Below are 19165 nucleotides of genomic sequence, written 5' to 3' on the forward strand. Positions count from 1 at the left end.
TATACTTCCCTAAGTATACTTGCACAAAAATAATACTGAAAATATTATTTAACAAATTACTTATATTTATTTTTAGAAAATAATATAAGTCTCATATTTTGGATAAGTTAAAAATATAGTTTATTTTTAACACTTATTGATCTTCACATATTACATATACAAATATATATTTTTGGAAGTAAAATATATATTTACAAGAGAACAATACAAATTCAAAATACAAGAACGCGACGAATGGACGAGACCCGACAAACAAGGGCACGACCCTCATAAATGATGAACATACACAAAACAAATACATAACTTAAGACTTAAGATGGTGACTTGTACATAGTGAGTTACAAGTCTAGTGATTAATGTGCATAGAATACATATAGGTTACGACGCCTACAAGACAAGCCCGGTGAAGTTTACGACGCATGATACGCAAATCTGTGAGTTCATGTCCCCACTTTTAAACATTTTCTTGTGTTCTAAACTTGGGGAAAATACATGTACTGTGGTATGTAGAAACAAAACTAAGGAATGACGTATAGATCATGTGACGAATAGGGTGAGACTTAAGCACCATTAATTAACTATATACCTAGACCGCGGAACAAAAGGTTAGATCTAATGGGTTTCAGGCAGCCACACTTTGGGCCACATTCTACCTAGAGTGTTTTTGTGTCTCAAGTCGTAAATCAACAGAAAAATGCCTATGGCTTGGATGCTTCATATGTCGTGGCAAATGTTAATGTCCTCGCGATACATTAACGATCTGCATTTCCTTACATTTACAGAATACATTTTCAAGTACATTTTACAACTTACATACCATGATTCTTACAACAATACTTAAATGTTTTACACAAAACTGCATGAATTCACACCAAATTTTGTTGATGATTTTCCAAAACTTACATGTATTTCAGGGAACTAAGTGGATGTATGCGCGGTCTCCTTGCTCAAGATGGTCGTTTATGTTCAAGTTATTATGTGTCGATGCTCCGTTGCCACTTTTGTAGGATTTGTTTGTTATATCCCGCCTCTTTGCGGATATATAATGAACAAAGCCTTGATTTTTGCTTTTGAAATGAAGTTGTAGACTTTTCAAACAATTATCTTATGTTGTGTTGTAAATTTTAAACTTAAATTTTGTTTTGGATGTTAAACTATGAATGGCAATATGGAGTTATTTTATAAACATGTAGAATGTTTACTAGTCGTATGCAATGAAAACCTTTCAGGATCACACCTCGTGCTTCCGTCTTAGAAAGGGGTGTGACAGGCTGCCTTGACAACTGAAGGTTGTCTCGCATCTTGTCGTTGTTATTCATCATATAGCATACTTCAAGCTGCATCCCACGAGGGGCTTTGATGATTAATGATGGCCCCTATAACATCGTATTCTCGTGGGAGGCCGCGAATAAGTTGCATAACTAGACAAGATTCATCAACTGCAGGACCCAAATCTCCTAATTGATTTGCGATGTCTCACAATTTCTGAGCATATTCATCAAGAGAAAAACAAATACCAAGAGTGAGGGTACAGAACTGCTGCTCGAGAGCAGCACGCTTCAAACCTTTGTTGCTGAGAAACACAATTTCAAGTTTCGCCTATGATGCTCTAGACGTAGTGTCTGTTCGAGAACACAGACTAATAGATATCAGAAACGGTGCTAAAGATCCATTGTAGTACCAACGAATCAAGTTCCTTCCATTGATCGTAGTCGTCTTCTGTTTCTACTGGTGTTTCTTTGGTACCATCTATATGGTGTAAAACTTTGTAAGCGATAGCATGGAGTTTGAACAGCTTTGTCCAGGATGAATAAGAAACTTTGGTTCCATCTACAGTTCATATCTTGTCATTGAAGTTTGCGACTGAATAAGTCGGATGGAGGGTGGGTTGTTGAGTTTCGTAACTGTATTGTGATTGAATTTATTGGTGTTGTCGTTCTCAACCATGTCTTAAATCGGAGAAACAAGAAACTAATCGAAGAGAAAACAAAACTGATTGAATGAAAATTGTAAATATGGCGGCTAGGGTTTGTGGCTCTGATACCATAACAGTTGTTACGATATCAACATTATTCTGTTTGTTTAAGTGTAATTATAAAGGTTCCATATATAGGGTTTACAATATTAAAACAAATCCCCTAAGGCCACCCGGGGTGGCAGAGTTTTGGTCCGTGATAAACATATATCACGCGTGGAACATTGCCAAATACCACCGCCACTTGATTTTTTCACGGATCAAATTTGATAACGCGTGGAATATATGACGCGTGAAGAATGGAAGCATGTGAGGAGATGTGAGGGTTTATTGTTGGGTGTTGTGAGTGATGAGCATCTATCTATTATACTAAAAGAATACATCTTTAGCCACATGGCATATTCTTAGTCAACCATTTTGATTATGTGGACATCCTCTTTAGCAAGAGAATTGTTGATGAGCGCCAAAGCCCCTTTTCCTTTATTCTCCGCTCTTTTTCTTCTCTCTCACACAATGCATCTTATTTCCCCTTCCTTCGGCCGTAAGATTCAAACCCTAAAAATCAGATGATGCTTCCCTTCAACGATTCCATTGAGAAAACCCTAAAATCTTCCATTGCATTGCATCGCATCTATTACTCTGATTCAAGTTTATTGATCGTTGATCTCTTAAACCAAATCAATCTTAAAGTATATTTGTTTTTAATTCATAGTTTCCATCTGTTTTCAGAATATTCAGAAGATCTGTGTAGCCATGTCTTATGCTTACCTCTTCAAGTACATTATCATCATTGGAGATACTGGTAATTAATTCAATCTGATTTCTTTCTATTATATGTTGTAAAATCGATGATTGTTGCAGATCTGAAGCGAATTTTGTGTTAATCGAGTTATTTTGCATTCGAATTGTTAGGTTTGTTACTGGCAATCTAAAATTGGACACAGTTAGTATTTTAGATATAACCAGTTTCTTTACCCGATCTATTTATCATCGGCTTCACATTCACAAACCCTAATGTTTATCGCCGTTTATTCGCAACCAAGTCTCAGTTTTAGGATTTGTGGGTCTGTGAATCGGGGCTGGAGAACAAGAATCAAAGAAATTGGAGCAATTTATCATTCTGCAATACTCCCAAAAAATGAATGGTAAGAAATTTTTGCTCAAAATCCGTCCATTTGCATAATCATTTCTGATTTTGTGTTAATTTTTTTCAATAATTTATAACCCTTTTATTATAGGAAATTGAAAGGAACAGAGCTTCCACTAACAACACTTTCTATCCCATTCTTAATTTTAAAAGGTAGATTATCTTCAATGATGTTCAATATGATCATAGAATTTGTACTAGAAATCAAACATATGCTAACCTGTATGTCACAATCCCTATTTCTAGAGTTACTTTATGATTAGTATAATAACTGTTACGTGTTTGATCATTGAATGTTGTTGCTACTCCTTTTTTGTGTTTGGTTTTTTTTATAGGAGAATTTAGGTGTTTTTGCTTTGTAGTAGTGGCTAGATCTGGATTGATGCTAGATTGGTTAATCTGATTTATTGCTTAAAAAGATTATTATTGTAATAATACTTCTTCTTTATCAAATTTAACATATATTTTTTTATAAATAGTTGGACAATGAAGTGTTTCAAGTCCACTACGTGATCGGGCCCACTCCCAGCTGATGTTACGGTTTTGAACCATTAGTCGAACCACCTATTACATTTGGTAAGTATAATTACATTATGAACTTCCATGGTAATAGATATAAAATTTAGGAGGTAAATTGAAATTGTTCTTTTTGTTCATATTTTGCACTAAATTCACTGAAGTTGGATTTTGGAGTTTTAATCGGACGCTACTTTAGTTTATACCATAAAAGCCCGCCGCAACAAGCTGATGCGTCTACTATTACTCTTACTAACCATTACCATTACACAAGTTTGATAAACAATAGCGGCACCCCATTGTGGGCCATGGGGTGCTACATGTGCATCTCTTTGACCTGCATTTCACCTGGGATAATCTAGATTCTTTGAATTACACCTGAAAAATTCGAATTTCATCATCGGAAAAGTTGTTAGAATTGGAATCAAATTTGTTAGATTGGATCTGTTCACTGAAATTGCAGGAAACTGAATTTGCTGTATTGAGATTATTAAGCTATAGTTGCATATCATGGATATGAGGTAAAATTCATGTGGTATGTTACTGTATTGAGATAGCAAAATGTTTTTTCAGTCAAATTTAAAAAATAAAATAAAATGGACGGGTTAAATGGGTCGAGTTGACCCGTAACACTTTCCGCTCAAATGTTGTAGGTTTTGTAAAAAAAAAAATATTTTCTGTCAAATTTGGTTACAAAATTAAGTTATTTTAGTAACATTATAATTTTTAAACAAATAACTCTATATTTTTTGTTTTAAATTTACACTTTGGTCCATTATTGACCCGTAGTTATCCAACTTTTTGTCCTTGAACATGTTAGAGATACATGTAAAATGGTTGATTTTGTCACTCTAATATTTTTTTTTTATTTATGATAATCTTGAATACTTAAATATAGGTAAGAGATGAGATAGAGCAACTCATGGATGATGATGGAGATATGGCTGAAATGTATTTGGTTGAGAAAAAAAGCATATGGAGTCATTATTCTGTAGTGGAGATCAATCTTTGGCAGGACACAAATCAATGAATGGGATTCAGTCTATTTTTGCTTTGATTTCTCCTGTTTCTTCACCTCCAACTGGTCGAAGTTTTGACAGAAATTTGAGCCTTGCAAGGAGCATGAATGAGAGCACAAGTAGTTTAGAGAGTGCGATAGTGCTACTGAAAACATTGGTGAGTTGGGAATGCCGTTGAAGGCTTATTTTATCATCATTGATAACACCCCTAATAAGCTTACAATTGTATATTAAATCGTATAGAGGTGGAAAATTCGACCTATTATCTTAAAATGGGTTGATTTGTGGTATATTTTTTCTTTAACGGGTCAAATATCCAGCCTTTAAAAACTTAGTTATAAATGGAATGGTTCTGAAGTAGACAAAAGTGTGTTCAGAGGTTAGGTTGTATTGACTTTTTTTAAAATATTGCACATAATAGTATTTAATGCTTTAATGTATAAGATTCAATAAAAAAAATGGACAAAAATGCTTCTGAGTCACCTGACCCGTCGTCATAAATCCCGTTACAACGCATAACCAAGCCTGATCATTTTGCAGCCTGTATATTAGAATGTTATTGGGGGATTAATGATTGGTTTAACAACTTTATTGGTGATTATTTTGTTTGTTTACTAGCTAAAGGAATACATCGCTGATACCAAAATAATTCTTCTTTCAGCACCATATTACTAAGCTCATATTGAATGTTTGTTTTCATTTTAGGTATTGCAACTCCGTACACATTGAAGGAAAATGCGCTCATTTTGATGAGAATTGTTAACTTTCATACCCTTCTCTTGGAATCTTGCATTGGTTATATTTCGTCACCTGACTTAATAATAAGTTGTTGGCTGGTGATGTAATTATTTCCGGTCTTCAGGTTGATGCTTCAAGGTAATAGAGTACGTTATACTTGGCCTCCTTAATTGTTTCACATATTTTCTAGAAGGTGGCAAAAAACTCAACCTAATAAGAAAGAGGCCAAATAGCTGGAGAGTTCCCCAATGTGTAGAGTTGGGTTTTGACCCATTTCACACCCGTACAGTTAATTTAAGTGTTCTGACACATTTCGCACCCTTACAGTAGAGTTAACCGTTTTGGCTCATTTTGCACCCGTACAGTAGAGTTAACCATTTTGACCCATTACTCAACTCGCATGCATGTCCATTTTGGCCACAATAATTTTATGTGTTTAATTGGAAGCTTAATCCTCGATTGGAAGCTTTAGCCACAGGTGTGAGCATGAACTTGCTATAACATGATTAAATTGTCGCGAGATAACTCTTTAATAATCTTTAAAATTTGTGTGTAGATTTGTATGCTTTGACAAGATATTTTGATGCTAAAGATCGAACAAATGAAAAAAATAACGACAAATCTAAGCTTAGGTAAGACCAACTTTAGGACTAACTTCCTGCTAATGAACCTGGTGCCTCAAATTTGGGGATTTATGCCTGAAAATAGTAGATTATGGATATTACTGGGTTTGCCAAAATTAGTTGCTACTATTAGTTTTTTTAATATCATTATATTTTCTTTAACCTTGGATCTACACCTATAATCATAGTAGATGACTGTAGATACATTGATTTATTGCATAAACCAAAATTGATACTTTCATGTTGGTACACAAATGAGTTCAGAGGAGACACTTTGATAAAGTAATTTGACATTTTTTTGGAAAGGTTTTGGGGTTTACTACAAAATGTTTGCTGTATGTTGATCAATGGTTATTTGTTTTGAAGATGAATTTTGTATATGGCTGATTAGACGCAAAATAGAAATAAAGAAGCAAATAATAGAAAAAGTAGTGCACTTGAATCACTTTATCAAGGTGGAGTGGCTGAATGACAAAAATGATAACACTGAGGAAGAAGATTGAGTGATCATATTATGTACGTATATTATACGCAATTGTTCTGGTGTGCTTATTGTCTTTATACATCAAGACATTAGTTTGTAAGTTTTATTTGAAGGATCCTATTATTTGCTAAATTAAGTATATTGTGTTATAAGCATTTCGAACGGTATCGATCGATTCAGATGGTCACTATACTGGTATCGATATTCATTTATTGTCGCAGACGAAATTGTATAAATAAAAAATTACCGATATCAGAAACCATAAAAATGAATAAAGGTGTATGTACCGATGTTCGCTACGGTGTTGGGAACCTACAGATAAAACAACTAATGTGGTATATAAAGAGATTTTCAACGAATTGTGATCGTTGCATATTCATGTATTTCAATTTGTCGTCGTAATCTAATATATTCCGTTGTCTTTTTACGTGTATAAAATATTAATATTTAATGTCAGCGGTATTAATGAAGAAATTTTCTTTTAGCAAACCGCGAACCTCGCGGGTTCTTAAACTAGTTTCCACTAAAAAAGGTTGTGAGTGATAGAATAATGGTTGATGACATGGCGGAACTTGATTGGATGTTGTGAGTGATAGAATTTGTACAAGTGATGACCACGGCGGCAACGGCGGTTTCGGTGAATAATACGGTGGTTGTGATGGTGATAACTAGAAGAAAATGATTGGTCATTTTCATGGATGTGAAGGGGGTTGAAGGGGTGGGGGTTTGGTTGTATTTATGGTGGTGATTCAAGAGGTATATTGTAAGTTATTTTTTTAGAGATAATCATCCTTAATCTAAGAATAACTAAATAATAATGTAAATAAGATTTATATATAAATTCGAAGGTTTAAGGAATATTAAGCCAGCAACTATAGGAGGGACTAATGTAGACAACATGATTGCCAGCTTTGTCTAGTTCCCGTTTGGGTTGATAAATGCATTCGTAATCTTATAATAATTAACCCATTCAACAAAATGTTTTTCTTAAAAGTAACACTCAATATTGAATGAGTATGTAGTCTTCACATATGTATTTTAGTGTGCACACATTAACATCGAATTGTATTCATTTTTATATACAGTTTCATGTCTTAATCTTTGATCAGTGACCCCTCAAGATGTGCATCTATGTTTAATATTTTACCAAAAATTATAGTATTAAAGAGATACTACAATTCTACAATTGCCTTGGAGGTATGGAAATTGTTTTAAGTAGTTATATCTTCAATCTTCTTCTAAGGTCTTTAATTAGATTCATTCATTCAAATTTAATACAATTGCCTTGGAGGTATGGAAATTGTTTTAAGTAGTTAAATCTTGTTCTAAGGTTTTAGATTCATTCATTGAAATTCAAATTTTATATGTATGTTAGATGAGTTGTGAACATGTTTAATTTAGGTAGATGTGTAAAAGATTCTTTAGTACAATTATTTTTATTAGTAACCTTGTGTTCCATTCAAATTTAGGAAAAAGAAAATGTTTACGGTTTAGCCAGTTAAAGAAGATAATACATTTATTTTATTAGGAACTCTTAATCAATGGTGAATATATCAAGTATGTGGGATTTTATCATGTATATATGTATTTGATGTTTTGGATATTTATGTATACTAGCATGATGTTCGTGGGATGCGGCAAGAACGACAAATCACATTGCGATACTTGTTTTTTTTAGTTTTCTTATTCATATAATATTTATTATAGCATTATTGTTATAGATATAGGGTAAGGATAGTGTAAAAAGGGCCTAAAGTGTAAGAAGTGTGAGAAGTGTATTATAACACTATATATAATACTATATAACACCATATAAACACCGTATAACAATATGTAAAACCATATAATACCATATAACACTATGTAACACTATATATCATTATATAACAAATATAACACTATACATCTATCATAGACATGCTATCAGACAACCTATAGTGTTATATTTGTTATATAATGATATATAGTGTTACATGGTGTTATATGGTATTATATGGTGTTATATATTGTTATACGGTGTTTATATGGTGTTATATAGTATTATATAACACTTCTCACACTTCTTACACTTTGATCACTTTTTACAGGATCCTCTACCTATAGATATATATCAAAAGTGAAGTAGTCAGGTAATCCATTTAATTTTGCTATGCATGGTTCGGTCGGTTCAGTTATTATTCTTAACCGAAGCCAAAACGAAAGTTATCAGTTAGTCTATTTTATTAACCAATCGGTTTTCAGTTAACCACTTCGGTTTATTCGGTTAGAGTAATGGTTTTTAGTTATTGCTCACCGATAACCAATTTTGGCTAATAACCGATAGGTGCACCAGCAATGCAGCGGGAGACACAAACATTTTCACGGTCTATATTGTTCGGTTGGTTAGACTATTATTGTCAATCGAAATTGAGCTCATCGATTATCCTATTTTATTAACCAATCCGTTTTCAGTTAACCGGTTTGGTTTATTCAGTTAGATTGATGCTTTTTGGTTTGATTTATTTAATTTCGGTTAATAGCCAAAACCAAACTTGCGCTAAAACTTTTGATTAGAAATACATGAAATTTAGGTATAAATACTTGAAATGGATGTATAAATACATAAATGAGGGTGTAAATATGAAATGCATGAACTAAAGGTATAAAAACTAGAAATATATGAAAATATGTATGGTTTGGTTCAGTTAATTTTGGTTAATGAGGGTACAAGAAAATCGATAACCACTTTTGGTTAATTCGGGTTTCGGTTAATCAGTTTTCAGTTAACTCAATTTTTGGTTGATTTCGGTTCGATTCCGGTTAATGATTCAGTTATTACTCACCCTTAGACATTGTTAATCGTAACATGTCAATTTTTTTAATTTAAAAAACTATAGCAATACTATACCCAGGGATAAAGTGTAACTACAAATTAATTATCTATAATTTTGTTAAAGATGCTTGACAGTTTGTAGCTATTAAACATCTGGGATAATGACTATTGACTAAGTACGTTGGGCTTTAATCACTTGTACACTATGGTATCATCTACTTGTACCTTTTAATCCACAAGTCAATACTAACCAAGACAACTATCGAAATGTCGACAAAAATGAGTAGGTCGTCACTGTACTTTTGGATTTTTAAAAACATTATAGTTTATAAGATATGACAAGAATACGTAAAAGAATTATAAGTTTGTTGTGAAGGGAAAAAAGTTTAACAAATTATCCATAATTATGTTAAAACTTAGGGATTTATAACCGTTCCAAGTTCACGAGCCTTAGCTGGGAAAACTGGATCTTGTTCGAAATCGTTGATTTGATGTAATTTTTCTTGTTTTGTTTTCAGTTTTTTGCTAGCTCTTTATATTTATATATAAAGTGAGTTTCCCTTAAAAAAAAACTTAAGGGATTTAGTCTCTTTGTTTCCCGATTTTTCACGTAAGATTTTCAAAGTTTGGAAAAAGAAAATGTATACGGCTTCTTGAAGAAGACAATTCATTGATTTTAACAATCTATAAATAAGTTACACGCAACTTTCGTTTGTCACAATCTTGAACTTTCAACACAATTCATTAAGTTTTAATCAAGAAAATATACATTAGCATATTTTATCTTTAAATGCTTAACCAAAAAAAATACACCAAATCATGATTAATTATTTATATTTTTTATATTTTAAGATATTATAGATTATGGGCTCGGTTCAAATGAGAACCACCACAAGTTGTGAGAACCGTAAGAATTTTTTCTTTTCGTACGAGTTGGGTCAATTTTTTTTTCACAAACGTAGATGAAAATATTATAAACATATGTGTTAAAAAAGTAAAAAAAAAATTGTCGAGTCGGTAGTTTTGATTGATGCAAGTTTTTTTACGCCCGGGTGTAAATTTTGTACGAATATATATATTTTTTTACGTCTCATGTAAATGTGGGTATGCGACATTTAATTTTTTTTTTTTTTTTTTTTTGCTGAAACAAGTGATGTTTTATGACTTTTGAGAAAAGAAAATTTCGAAAAAACCTTTTGGATGACCTAGTTCTCACTAGGGCTGTTCATTTTTATCCAAAACCCGAAACCCGACCCGAATTCAAAGCCACCCGAACCCGAATTAGCGAATACCCGAAAAACCCAAACCTGAGAAACCCGAACCCGACCAACCTGAAATTTAAATGGTTCGGTTATGGGGTCACTTTTTCCAGGCCAAAAACCCGAACAACCCGACCCGAAACACGAAACCTGAAAAAAAACCTTTATTTTCATTTTACATCTAAACCCAAAAACCGAATATTATAACAGATGGAACACTAAGTTTTGGGTTTTTTAAATATTATAATAGCATATTGTCAATTAATCTTTGAATTTTGATGATATTTATAATGTAAACAATATGAATTTTGATGATATTTTGTAAAAAGAAAACATTTATTTTCATTTTACATCTAAACCCGAAAACCGAATAACCCTACCCGAACTAACCCGAATAACCCAAACCCGACTAACCCGAACTTTAAATGGGTTGGTTATCGGGTCAATTTTTCTCAGAGAAAAACCCGAACAACCCGACCCGAAAAACCCGAAACCCGAAGAAAAAACCCAATAAACACCCCTAGGTTCTCACAACTCAAGATGATTCTCATTTTAATCCATCCATATAAATTATAAGATTTGGGTTATGTGATAAATTTCAAGACTCTCTTTATATGTGTACAGGGGCGTAGCATTTAAGGGGCCGGGAGGGGCGCCCGACCCCCCGAACTTTTCGCTCAGTAGTGTTGTACATGTAGTTTTCGTATAGAAATTTTTGGGTATATACGTTTTCGACCCCCCGGTTCTATAGACATTTTTGGGTATATACGTTTTCGACCCCCCCGACGAAAACTTCAAGCTTCGCCACTGTATGTGTAGTACACGTTATCCACTAACTAGGCTAATCATATAGTATCACATTACCTAATAACTAAGCTAAATACCACTATAATAAGGGGGACGGGAAACCACCTGGTAGACGAAATTGGGTTCTAACTCATGCCAGCACACTGCTACCACCCATGCGGATTGGCTTGGCTAGTAGAGAAAGCCGCGTGACATTTGCGTGGATCGAGAAATATTTGATCGTCGTCAAATATTTTTGGCTGTTTGGTATTTAAAAAAAATCACATTTGTTATAAACCAGACATTTTAGACCCAACTCATTACTTATGGGCTTTAAGGTTTATGGTTTTATTTATTTATATATTGTAATGTTGAATAGAATGAATATGTGAATTCAGTTTTATCTCTATTGCTTCTTTGGTTTTTATCACGTTATCAGCACGAACACTCTATTCATCAGGGAATTTACCAGATTGAATTCAGATAATTGCCGTTCATCAAATCCGGGTACACTATCAATATCTCTTACTGTATTGAATATATATATTTTTTTTTTCTCGATGATTACGCTAACAATTCCGATAAATAAATTGTTTCTCCTGTTATTCCGTTTTGAAACTAAATCAAAAGAAACTGATTAAATTAAAGTACAATATTATATTTTCATATAAAATATCATAAACTTCCATAATATGCTGTCATGATGTATGGATCAATTGGTCATATAGATGCAATATAAGGGTTCATCAGGTTCAATTTGAATATATGTGTTTCTTGGATTCGCACTTACATAAACAAATTCCGAAATTGTTGATTTTTTTTTTTTTTTGGTTTCAATCATTCCGGCGGTCACTGCCGCTCAAATACATGAACTTCCTGTATATAAAACAGAAGAATAAACAACGAAAGAAAAATTTTTCCCGGCGATTGTCCTCAATCGCCAACCGTGACCTGTCCGGCATTTTCACCGGCTGTGATGACGCGGTTCCTCCGACCTCCGGCTGCTTTACCTTCGCCGACCGGCCTATGCCATCTCCGATGGCCTGAAACTCACCGATTTTGAAGACTAGAACGTCAACTGCCGCCGCGAACGACGGCCAGAAATTAATTGTGCATCAGCGGTTGAAGGCTTTGAGAGTTTTTTTTTACGGTGACTGTGATCGTAGATGGGAAAGATGGAGGAGAAGACAGAATGTTAACCCTAGAAGATATGATTGAAATATTTTAGGGGATTTTGAAGGTGAAAAGATGAGAACAAGAGTGTTTTCCTGTGGGTAGAAACATCTACGCTGTGTTCCCGAGTTTCATTTAACGATAGAAGAGAAAGGAAAGGGAATTTTAAGGGAATGGAAAGGAAAAGATGTGATTATATTCGTGTTCCCGAGTTTAATGAAATGAAAAGGAAATGAAAGGAAATTAAACATTTTATGTGTTCCCGAGTTGGGAGGAAAAGAAAAGAAAGTTACAATTTTACTATTATACCCTTTTAACATAAAACATCTTAATCTCATGTAAACACACTTTGAATTATAAGTACCAGTCATAACATTATTTCAGTAAATCAAAAAGGTAAAACTTAATAAAAACTTGATCATTCATTCAAATATAAAGAAAACACATCAAATATTAAAACAAATCATTATTTATGTATATAATGTATTTATGTATTATTTATGAACATTATAAAAATATTGGTTCAGCTTAGTGCTTTGAAAGTGGTATGAAATATCATTTTAAATAATGCTTTTGCCAATAAAATTGTAGAGGCAGATCTCCTATATGTAGATACCTGCTGTTGTCCTCAACGGCATGGTAGGATGAAAGATGTAATTTAAAACATATACATACACATAAACCTTCAACCAATGAATAACATGAATCCTTCAACTAGAAATTGTCTTCGACATACATAACCAAAAAATAAAGTACCCAATAAAAGAAATTAAAATGTCTTAATTGTCCGAAATCACTAAACAAAAAAACGAGTAATCCTTTAATCATCTTTTGGACTCGTTTATTTATCCGCACCCATCATATCTTTAAGTACATCCATTCGTATTTCAGGAGGACAACTAAATAATGTCCTTGCTTTTGCCTGATTGGTCGCTAAATAATTTAAAGCCTTCGGTATTTCATGGGACTCCAAACCCATCGGCGCCAATTCCTTATAAATTTCCTCACCTGTATACTCACGATGATGAACTCTATCTAATATTTTATTGCCATCTACAATAGCATTAGCAACATTCTCAAAGCAATTTATAAGCTTTGAGTTAAATGTTTCATCTTCTTGCTCTAGTTTTCTTTTTTTAGTTTTATACTTTTTTGCATTAGAAGATTGTTCAGGGGGAGGAGGCGTAGTACCTAATACTTGAATATCATCTTCAATATTGTACTCGTTCTCCAAAGTTATTTCATTGGTCGCTAGTAAGTCATCCACATCTGTAATCGTTTCTATATTAATGGTGTCGTTATTGTTCAATCGAGCATTCATTTCCTTAGCAGTTTCAGCATGTATACCCGACGCCCTATCCCTTGCAAATAGCGCTAATAGTTCGTTGTAGTTTGACACTTTTTTTGTCTTCAATGATGCAGCCTCGGGTTTTGACTGTTAAGCAAAAAAAAGATAATTAGTATTATAAATGATAACATAAATATTTTAAGGAATTTTAAAACTAAAACACTTACCTCTATCAACTTATTCCATACTTCATCCTCTGCTTCAATTAGTTGAGTATCAGGATTCCATGAGAACCCACTCAATGAAGTTCCTCGAAACATATCGTACCATTGAGAAAAACGTATTTTTAGTGTTTTTAAACGATTCCTCAAATGGTTTTTAGTAATCTCCATTTTAATAATATCTCTTGGAAGTTTTGTAGTCAACTCTTCAATCATATTAGCGTATGCCTGTGTAGTAAATGTCCCATTGATCCTATTACCTTTATCTTGTTGCGTTATCATTGCTTGAATGAAGGCATTGTCCATAATCTCTGTCCACTTCAATTGTTCCTTCTTACTGGTATTTCCACTGACTTCAAGTTTGATCATGATGATTTTCTTCATGGTAACATAAATAAATAATACAAAGTTAAAATAATTGAAAATTTACAAATGGTAAATGTAATAATGATAATAATTTCAAATACCAATCATCAATACAATGTCAAATAGAAAAATTAAAATGTACTATTCTAGAACTACTTTGACATATCTATTTCATCATTCGGATAAGCCAAATAGTTAGTCCACATTTCATTAGCAATTGAATTCCTTAGTTGGTCTGCTCTGGTATTACCCTCACGTATGTCTCCTGTACTATGACGTTCTTCTTCTTCTGATCCATTTAACACCTCATGTAAGACCTCATCTTCGAGATCTTTGTCACGATCTTCCTCTAGTAAAAAGTTGTGTAAAATACAACATGCCAAAAAGATGCGTGATTGTGTTTCACAAGAGTAAAATGGTTCTGTCGTACTTCTAATGATAGGAAACCTCTTTTTTAGGACACCAAATGCTCTTTCTATTGCGTTACGCAATGAAGCATGACGAAGGTTAAACAATTCCTTTGAATTCTTAGGGGCATGAGCGGAGTACTCTTTCAAATGATACCTAACACCTCTATATGGTGTCATTAGTGTAATCGTATGAGGTAAGCCCGCATCTACTAAACAAAATCTACCTATAAATAAGTTGGAATTAGTACTATTATAAAAAATTACACAACTAAGTAAATTCGGATTAAGGTATTACCGGTCGGAATGACTAGTTTATCATCTCTAGTAAGTGCATTCTTTATTATTCTTGAATCCGACGCGGTACCCTCCCAACCAGTTAAAATATATGTAAACTTTAAATCAAATGTACAAGCAGCCAATACATTTATTGTCGGGTATCCTTTGCGACCACGATATCTAGGGGCATCTTTGTTAGGTACCTTGACACGAACATGTGTTCCATCAATTGCCCCTATGCAGTCCTTGAAAAACGGATAAAATCGTTTTTTTTCTTGAATTTCTTTCGGGACAATATCACCTTTCGGTTGTTGAATATAACGACTTTCTAACGATATAATCGCTTGCAAAACTCTATGGAGGCATCGACTGGTTGTTGATCCAAGACGACGGTACATCCAAGAGGCAAGCCGGTTTCTCAAGTCATTACCTACAATATGCAAAAATCTTGCAACTTGCTCTTCAACGGACATACGTTGAGTAGGTCGAAGACCACCATCACGCTTTAGGATATTGCACAATGTCATAAAAGCTTTCTCACTCATACGGATAAGTTCACGACATTTACCACTTTTTGAAAGATCATGTAACATCTCTTCTCGTACACATCGTCTTTGTAAAATTTCATCTCTAGTAGGTAAATTAACATGTTTTTTGGTAAACATTCTATGTCGTATAATAAAAACCACCAATAAGCAAAATATTTTAATTGCTTGCAATTGTTTAGCTCGCACAACATGAATTGTATTGAGTATCTGATTATCCATAGCAAAGGGCCAAAATTCGCTTAAAAAGAAAGAAAAAAAACATCTCTTTAGCACAATGGAAAAGACAAACCAGATCCACATAATGATATTAACACAAATAAAAAAGACATAGTGGGTTTATAAAAGATAATGTTAATTCATAAAAGATAATAGATTAAATGAACATGTTAATTCATATCAGTATGCTACTTTATGTAAAAAAATATTACACTTCGTTTAGTTATAATCTCAAAATAACACAATACACTGTTCTTCAAAGTTTAAACAATAATTTACTCAATTAATAAACTCTTATCATCAAAACTATTATAAAATTCATAATAGAAACTCTAAAACAATAATAATAATTGATCACAGAGTAGCCGTCAAAATGGCCAATAACATTCTTTAACAATAGAGTAGCCATTCTCATTGTAATGGCCCATAACATTATTAATACTAGAGTAGCCGTCAAAATGGCCAATAACATTCTTTAACACTAGAGTAGCCTATGCAAACAGAATTATAAATCCATAATTGCATATTAAAACTCATACCTGGTTATCGAGATGGATGAGAAAATTGGCGGCAGAAGAGGAGCAAACTGATGATTTTGGCGCCAGAGAAAAAAACAATGTATTAGGTTAAAGAATGGTGTACGCTATTTTATTTATAATGAATTAGAGGGTAGTTTAGGAAATTTAAAAATGTCTAAGATTTATAATAATCTTTTCTCACCAAATCACTCCAAATTGGGAGGATGAATATTTGCATCAATCATCCCCTTGTTTCCTTTCTTTTCTCATCACTTCCCTTCCTAAAAAAAACTCTGGAACACATTTTTTAATCTCTTCCTTTTAATTCCTTTCTCTTCTCTTGTTAAATGAAACTCGGGAACATAGTGCTAGAGTGATTTTAAAATATACATGGTAAAAAGATTTTTGCTTGCCAGCCGTATTCCACCAACAACATTTATATATTTTAGAGTTAATTGCTCGGATGGTCCCTGTGGTTTCTCGTTTTTTCACATTTAGTCCCCACCTTTTGAAAATAGCATGTATGCTCCTTATGGTTTGTTATTTTGTTACTCGGATAGTCCCCCAACATTTACTCTGGGGACTATCCGAGTAACAAAATGACAAACCATAGGGAGCATACATGTTATTTCCAAACTTACTGACATCTACTCAGGGACTATCCGAGTAACAAAATGACAAACTATAGGGAGCATACCTGCTATTTTCAAAAGATAGGGACTAAACATGAAAAAACTTGAAACCACAGGGACCATCCGAGCAATTCACTCTATATTTTAATATATTTCACTCACAAGTCCAAATCTCCTCATTACATAATATTCATTTTTTTTTATACAAATAAAAACAGTTTACTATTATAATATATCTAACGTCTAATGTGAAAAAAAAAGAGGTAAACAATCAAATAAGGTTATATACAAACGACTTTGTCACATGTTGTGAACCTGAAATAATTTAATAGCTTAAACCAAAGTTGAATGGAAATAAAACTTGTATTATATCATCATATAAAGAAGTTGTTTCGTTACAACAGTATTATACCACCACAATTATATCAATATATTAATAATATTATATCAACAGATTTGGTGTCATTTTAATACAAACTCATCACTACATATGAAAATTGTCTTCTTATATAGAATCCGAAGTTCTAATTATAAAGAACCCGAAATTCTTTACAATATCCATTATACACACATGTCTGTTATTAAAAGCATGTCTCTTTCCTTTGTAGATAATATGTCGAACTTATCAAAGCTTGAATTCACCGCACTTGACATCTCGGGTAATAACTACCTCCCGTGGACTCTTGATGCTAAAATCCATTTGACGGCAAATAATTTGGGGGAGACAATTAATGTTGATAATCAAACCTCACCTCAAAATAAAGCGAAAGCTATGATATTCCTCCGCCATCATCTTCACGAAGATCTAAAGCGGGAATATCTAACTGTTGAGGATCCTCTTGAACTATGGACAAATATCAAAGAACGTTTTGACCACCAGAAGTTGGTCTTACTCCCCAAAGCCCGCTATGAATGGCTTCATTTACGACTACAGGATTTTAAGACTGTTAGTGAGTATAATTCTGCCCTGTTCCGCATTACCTCTGAACTTAAATTATGTGGTGAGAAAATTACCGATGAAAACATGCTTGAAAAAACTTTCTCAACGTTCCATGCCTCAAATATGCTCCTGTCGCAGCAATACAGGGAACGTCAATTTACTAAGTATTCTGAATTGATATCATGTCTTCTGGTCGCGGAGCAAAACAACAAGCTCCTACTACAAAATCATCAATCGCGACCTGCTGGTGCAAGCCCATTCCCTGAAGCGAATATGGCCAATTATCAAAGCGGACGAGGTAGAGGTAGAGGCCGCGACCCCAGCAGAGGTCGTGGTCGTGGTCGTGGTCGAGGACGGGGATATACATGGCATCGAGAGTCCCAGAACACTAAAAATAGCGGTGGTGAATCGAGTCGACATAATACGGGACGACATTCAAAAGGGAAAAATAGCGGGACTCGAAATAACATTTGTTATAAATGTGGGATGTCAAATCATTGGTCCCGCACATGTCACACCCCTAAACACCTCGTTGAGGCATATCAACGCATGATGAAAGAAAAAGGAAAGAATGCTGAAACTAATCTAATTGAGAATGCACATTCAGCCACGATATCAGACGTTCATATGGATGCATGTGATTTCATTGAAAATGTTCGTGATGTTTAAACATATTTAACGTACCTTTTATGTTTTACTTTTCACACTGTGATCTTGGTATTTGGTTTGGTTTGAAACTTTTGCAATGTTTTATTTTTACTTCTTTGTACTAACTCTTATTTATTTTTTATTTTTTTTATTTTCCTGAAGAAATATGCATGCTAGCTCCAGTAGAGCTATTATTGGTGATGAATGTCTGGTAGATAGCGGTAGTACTAACACTATTCTCAAAGATATGAAATTTTTCTCTAAGTTGTCTCCGGCAGAGACACCGATTAGTACTATATCTGGTGTCAGTAACCTTATCGAAGGCTCCGGCAGAGCACACATAATATTATCTTCGGGTACCCAACTAACTATTGATAATGCATTATATTCAAGTAAATCCAGAAGAAATTTACTTAGCTTTAAAGATATTCGAAAGAACGGTTACCACCTAAAAACAATATCTGAAAATAATATTGAATATCTTCAAATTACTTCAAACAAAAATGGCCAAGAAACAATTGTTGAACAATTAGAAGCCTTATCCTCTGGATTATATTGTACTAATATCAA

The 19165-nt window shown here is 33.5% G+C and overlaps 3 protein-coding genes and 1 long non-coding RNA gene across 11 annotated transcripts; 2 read left to right on the plus strand and 2 right to left on the minus strand.

Moving 5' to 3' along the window:
• The first annotated feature begins 2428 nt into the window (after positions 1 to 2428).
• On the plus strand, positions 2429 to 6657 carry LOC110886753. Of its 7 annotated transcripts, none has more exons than XR_002562981.2 (7): positions 2429 to 2777; positions 2888 to 3120; positions 3214 to 3275; positions 3602 to 3698; positions 4102 to 4173; positions 4537 to 4814; positions 5363 to 6634. It is a non-coding gene; the product is annotated as an uncharacterized LOC110886753 (long non-coding RNA). The 7 variants fall into 7 exon arrangements; XR_002562980.2 differs by having other exon boundaries at positions 4102 to 4159; XR_002562982.2 differs by lacking the exon at positions 4102 to 4173 and having other exon boundaries at positions 2431 to 2777; positions 5363 to 5533; positions 6385 to 6657.
• Positions 6658 to 13216: 6559 nt separating this feature from the next.
• Positions 13217 to 16731, minus strand: LOC110883648 (uncharacterized protein At2g29880-like). Of its 2 annotated transcripts, XM_035975649.1 has the most exons (5): positions 16578 to 16731; positions 16397 to 16443; positions 14048 to 14419; positions 13724 to 13967; positions 13217 to 13540 (listed from the first exon to the last, which is right to left on the minus strand). In XM_035975649.1, exons 3-5 carry the CDS (start codon positions 14408 to 14410, stop codon positions 13374 to 13376), a joined length of 774 nt encoding a protein of 257 aa, XP_035831542.1. In that variant the 5' UTR covers positions 14411 to 14419; positions 16397 to 16443; positions 16578 to 16731; the 3' UTR covers positions 13217 to 13373. The 2 variants fall into 2 exon arrangements, with proteins under 2 accessions (XP_035831542.1, XP_035831541.1); XM_035975648.1 differs by having other exon boundaries at positions 13217 to 13967.
• On the minus strand, positions 14427 to 16579 carry LOC110883455. The gene is made up of 2 exons (XM_022131199.2): positions 15113 to 16579; positions 14427 to 15041 (listed from the first exon to the last, which is right to left on the minus strand). Exons 1-2 carry the CDS (start codon positions 15939 to 15941, stop codon positions 14560 to 14562), a joined length of 1311 nt encoding a protein of 436 aa, XP_021986891.2. The 5' UTR covers positions 15942 to 16579; the 3' UTR covers positions 14427 to 14559.
• Positions 16732 to 17578: 847 nt separating the features above from the next.
• Positions 17579 to 18616, plus strand: LOC110883456. Its single transcript, XM_022131200.1, has one exon. The coding sequence runs from the start codon at positions 17579 to 17581 to the stop codon at positions 18614 to 18616; it is 1038 nt and encodes a 345-aa protein (XP_021986892.1).
• The last annotated feature ends 549 nt before the right edge of the window (positions 18617 to 19165 follow it).

The sequence above is a fragment of the Helianthus annuus genome, chromosome 7 (genome assembly GCF_002127325.2).
Source record: "Helianthus annuus cultivar XRQ/B chromosome 7, HanXRQr2.0-SUNRISE, whole genome shotgun sequence".
NCBI lineage: Eukaryota > Viridiplantae > Streptophyta > Magnoliopsida > Asterales > Asteraceae > Helianthus > Helianthus annuus.

What these genes read in the sequence shown, in the direction of transcription:
- LOC110883648 (XM_035975648.1), bottom strand. Translation starts at nt 14,410, where the DNA reads ATGATCAAACTTGAAGTCAGTGGAAATACCAGTAAGAAGGAACAATTG. An exon ending in TATGGAATAAGTTGATAGAG is followed by an intron (nt 13,968 to 14,047) that starts GTAAGTGTTTTA and finishes TTTGCTTAACAG; the next exon opens with TCAAAACCCGAGGCTGCATC.
- LOC110883455 (XM_022131199.2), bottom strand. Translation starts at nt 15,941, where the DNA reads ATGTGGATCTGGTTTGTCTTTTCCATTGTGCTAAAGAGATGTTTTTTT. An exon ending in TAAACTAGTCATTCCGACCG is followed by an intron (nt 15,042 to 15,112) that starts GTAATACCTTAA and finishes ACTTATTTATAG; the next exon opens with GTAGATTTTGTTTAGTAGAT.
- LOC110883456 (XM_022131200.1), top strand. Translation starts at nt 17,579, where the DNA reads ATGTCTGTTATTAAAAGCATGTCTCTTTCCTTTGTAGATAATATGTCG.